The sequence below is a fragment of the Leishmania braziliensis genome, chromosome 31 (assembly GCF_000002845.2).
Source record: "Leishmania braziliensis MHOM/BR/75/M2904 complete genome, chromosome 31".
Lineage (NCBI taxonomy): Eukaryota > Euglenozoa > Kinetoplastea > Trypanosomatida > Trypanosomatidae > Leishmania > Leishmania braziliensis.
The window spans coordinates 1162201-1166099 of record NC_009323.2 but is presented as its reverse complement, the minus strand read 5'-3'; the positions used below and the strand labels follow the sequence as shown (position 1 = coordinate 1166099).

Genomic DNA, 3899 nt, shown 5'->3' with positions numbered 1-3899 from the left:
CTGTGGCTTGGCAGCCACTAGGAGACGAAGGCTGTAATCATCTCTTCTGCGATTCCGACAGTCTACTCAGCCGGACTCGACCTCGCCGAGGTACACAACCCGAACCCTGAGCGCATCCCTGGCTTCTGGCAGAGCTTCCAGGAGATGTGGCTGATCTTCAACTCTTTTCCCAAGCCGATCATCGCGGCCATTACGGGCAACGCACCGGCGGCGGGATGCATCATCGCGATGGGTTGCGACTACCGCGTCATGGCTCGCGGACCGAAGGACAACACGAACAACAACCGTCTGTACCGCATCGGGCTTAACGAGACGAAGCTAGGACTTGTCGCCCCGCCATGGACGATGCCAGCTTACGCCTACCTTCTGGGCTCACGCCAGGCGGAGCGGATGCTGCAGCTGGGTGAGACACCCTTGGCTGATGATGCCCACAAGCTCGGGTTGATTGACGAGGTGGCCTCCGATGAGGAGCAGACGATCGAAGCCGCCTACAAGCAGGCGGAACGCTTCCTCAGCGTGCCGCAGCAATCTCGGTGGATGGCGCGTGATATGATGCGCCGTGAGTACCTGCAGATGCTCGCCTCTGACGAGGAGCGCAACTACGACACAGAGTTTTTCACTCAATTTGTGATGAACCCTGAGGTGCAACACAACCTGGAGCGCTACCTGGAGCGCCTCAAGAGCCGCTCTCGTAAGTAAAGCGGAGTGACGCTCGGCCGGATCCCCTGCGTGCGTGCAGGCCCATTTCTGTTTTCACTCTCGCCCTTCCGTGAAGCTCTGGAGCAGAGGGCGAAAGCAGCAAAGAGGAGTCGCGTGTTTTCCGCGCATTTCCTTTGTAATCTCTTCATGTGCCAACGGAAGCGGCGTGTGCAGGAGGGCTTAAAAGGAGGAACAGCGACAGAACACTGCGCAGCTCTCGCACGCACAGGGGATCGAAAGGAGCCGTAGAGGAGACTCTGGTAAAGGGGTGAGCGAATTAATGGCGAGGGAAAATGCGGTGTAGCGCCTATGCGAAGTAATTTACGAAATAGAGGCGCGCCGCAGCTCTCAGTACTTCATCTACGCCAGAAGAGGTGCAGACGTGAAGACGCGCAGTGTGTGTTTTCCTTTTAGGTTTGCCCTTTTCCACCGCAGGGAGACAGAATGGTCGTTGAAGAGGGTAGATGGTTGCGCCAATGTGTTTTTTGCTGCGTGGGGAGGGGGGCGGGGCTTGTCTGTGGCGGCGATCACTGCGTTGTTTCGCGGCTTTTGAAAGTGCGTACTCTTCACTCATCGCGCACGTACCCCAAGCGCTCTGCCATCGTTGGGCCCCTCATCGACTTCCTCGATCCATCCCACCCACCCACCCCCTCTCTCCCGCCCTTCTCGCAGCTGCCTGCCGTCATCGCCGCTTCCCTGATCTTTTGGGTGGTCCGCCTAAGTGTCGGACCTACAAAGGTGCCCCCCACCTGCCTCAAGGCGCTGTTTGGCACTCCGTTCTCCAGCTCCTCTGGCATCAGGGCTTCTTCGTGGTTCTGCTCAGAAGCAGCGGCTCTCTCCATGTGTGCCCTTCCACCTCTCATGTTACGGTCTAGCCTTTCCAACGCGGAACTTCCACTACCTCTCTGCCTTCAATCGCATTCACACCCGGAACGCTAGCCTCGCTCATACGCATCCGCCGATTCCCCTTGAATCGACTCGGGCTACCAACTCAGCGCATCATGTCCTCAGATACAGAGAACAGTGACTTCACCGATGGAGATGGGCTGATGTCGACACCTGTCTCTTTCTTGCACACGACTCAGCTAAGCGGCGCGGCCGCTAGCGATCGCTACGCCAGCGCGCCTTTCCTGTTTCAGATCCGCTTCAGTCGAGCCACCCAACCAACGGAACTACTTGTAGTGGACTCGCCACCGCCGCCCAGCCAATCACACATTCGCCATCAGCTAGTGCCTCAGCGGCTCCAGCTTGGGAAGCACGGCTCCAGCAACGCCGCTGTTCAGAGCGGAACGCCCGCAGCGGTCGGTTCCGCACGGCAAGGCGAACTGAAGCCGGGGATGAGGAGAGTTGCAACGCACCAGACGCACTTTGCGATGGTGCGGCAGCCGCCAATATCGAGTGGGGACTGCACGAGCGATTCTGACTCTCTCCTCGGCAACACCAGAGAGTCGTCACTCTCCTACACGTGGACGGACCGCTACCTGGACGAATCACCTTCGGCGACAAGGACGCGGTGGATACAGCAGCAAACCTTCGGCCCTGTCTTGCAATCTGAAGGCGGCAGCAGCACTGTCTCTTCCGTACCTCGTGCTCTCTGCGAGACAGAGGCTGCGTGGGGTACCATCCTGGCGCACAACGCAGACACACGCAACAGAGCTGCAGATGCCGTAGGTCCTCAGTGGAACGGAGAGGGCGATAGACGAGGGTGGAACATTCGAGGTGGTGGTCGTGCAGGACCTCAGCGCGTTGAGCTGACAGCGGCCAAGGCTGGTGAAAACGATCCTGGTCGAGAGAGGCACGCTGAAGAGGAGAGTCGCTTCACCGTCTGCCCATTGGGAAGCCACGTAACCCCAATAGCTCTCGAGGCACTGGCTCATGTCTGCAGCAGCGGCGCATCCGCGTGTACCAGTAACACCTCAACAGTGATTGCCACAGTCCAGCAGTCGTGTCGGGCAGCACGGATAATACCACTCGAAAAGACGCAGAAGCCTCCAACCGCAGCAGCCGCAGTCAGCGCAGCTGACAGCAGGGCACTTGATTCTCCCGACGGCAAGACAGGGGCGGCATTGTCTCCGGCCACTAGCGGTCGTTTGCAAGAGGCAAGCCTCTCGTCGGTGTTCCTCGACATGGTGCCAGCTTCGAGAGCACTCTCTAAAGGAGGCCGTGCTGGCATTGCGGGCACCGACAACACACAAAAGAGTCACCCGTCTCCCACCAAGCCGAGTCAGCGCGAAAGCCATGAGATGGATGACAACTTCAGCGAGATTGGGCAAAGCCGCGGCAATCTCAGAGCCTCTCGATGCGGCCCGCCACGTGGCCGCGTTCTCAAAGCCATCTGCGAGGATTGAGGAGGACTAGAAACGCATGCTTCAATGTCGCACGCTCGAAAGATGGATGTGGCGGAAAGACCATGCAGAATGTCAAGGTTAACTCGAGGAAATGAAAGTCGGAGTACTCAGTGAAGGTCTCACACGGATAGAGGGCACTTCCGCCACCCGAGCCCCTCGCCATGAAGTCACTATAAAAGGGGAGACCGCAGCGGAGACCTATTGGGGTGCAACTGCCGTGTCAGCCTCGTTTTTCGCTTATAGACTGCTGCTTTTTTTTTGTCTTTCCTACACTCCTCCATGTTAGCGTGTGCTGAAGAGGTGCAGCTCAGATAGTGCGGCATGGCATCAACCGCCTCATGTGTGTGTGTGTGTGTGTGTGTGTAGCCTTTCGTTGGTCTTTCGCCTTGGTGCGCTGCATGCGTGCTGCATTGCTGCTGTTGTCTCACTTTATCGGGTCGTTTGCACCACTGCTTTCTCTCTCCCTCTCTCCCTCCCCTCCCCTCCCTCGTGTCTTTCCTCATTGGATCCCCCTCTTCTATTATTCACCACCCCAGCCTCGCCTCACGCGTGAGTGGCGCCACGGGAGAACGAAAGGAGTGGTGGAGGCGGCTAAACTCTCCTGGCATAAAAGCGAGACGGTACGCACCGCATCGGACACCGCTGCGGTGCTTCTTTAGATGCAGTGCAGGGACACTTCGCAGCGGACTCGCCAGCGCAGACGCAGTGCCAACATGTACTGCTGACGCCCCATTGAGGAGGTGGAGAGATTCACCTGCTTACGTTCTCGGCAGCGCACGATGATTTTCTGCCCCTCCACGTGCCGCCACCGCTCCCTCTACCTATGCAACTCTGCCTGTTACCGTCCCGCAT

General features: G+C 58.4%; 2 protein-coding genes across 2 annotated transcripts; both read left to right on the top strand.

Moving 5' to 3' along the window:
* Positions 1 to 144: 144 nt before the first annotated feature.
* Positions 145 to 699, top strand: LBRM_31_2490 (putative 3,2-trans-enoyl-CoA isomerase,mitochondrial precursor; the record flags this gene model as incomplete). The annotated part of the gene is made up of 1 exon (XM_001567192.1): positions 145 to 699. One exon carries the CDS (start codon positions 145 to 147, stop codon positions 697 to 699), a length of 555 nt encoding a protein of 184 aa, XP_001567242.1.
* A 1001-nt stretch (positions 700 to 1700) lies between these two features.
* On the top strand, positions 1701 to 3047 carry LBRM_31_2480 (hypothetical protein, unknown function; the record flags this gene model as incomplete). The annotated part of the gene is made up of 1 exon (XM_001567191.1): positions 1701 to 3047. One exon carries the CDS (start codon positions 1701 to 1703, stop codon positions 3045 to 3047), a length of 1347 nt encoding a protein of 448 aa, XP_001567241.1.
* Positions 3048 to 3899: the final 852 nt, after the last annotated feature.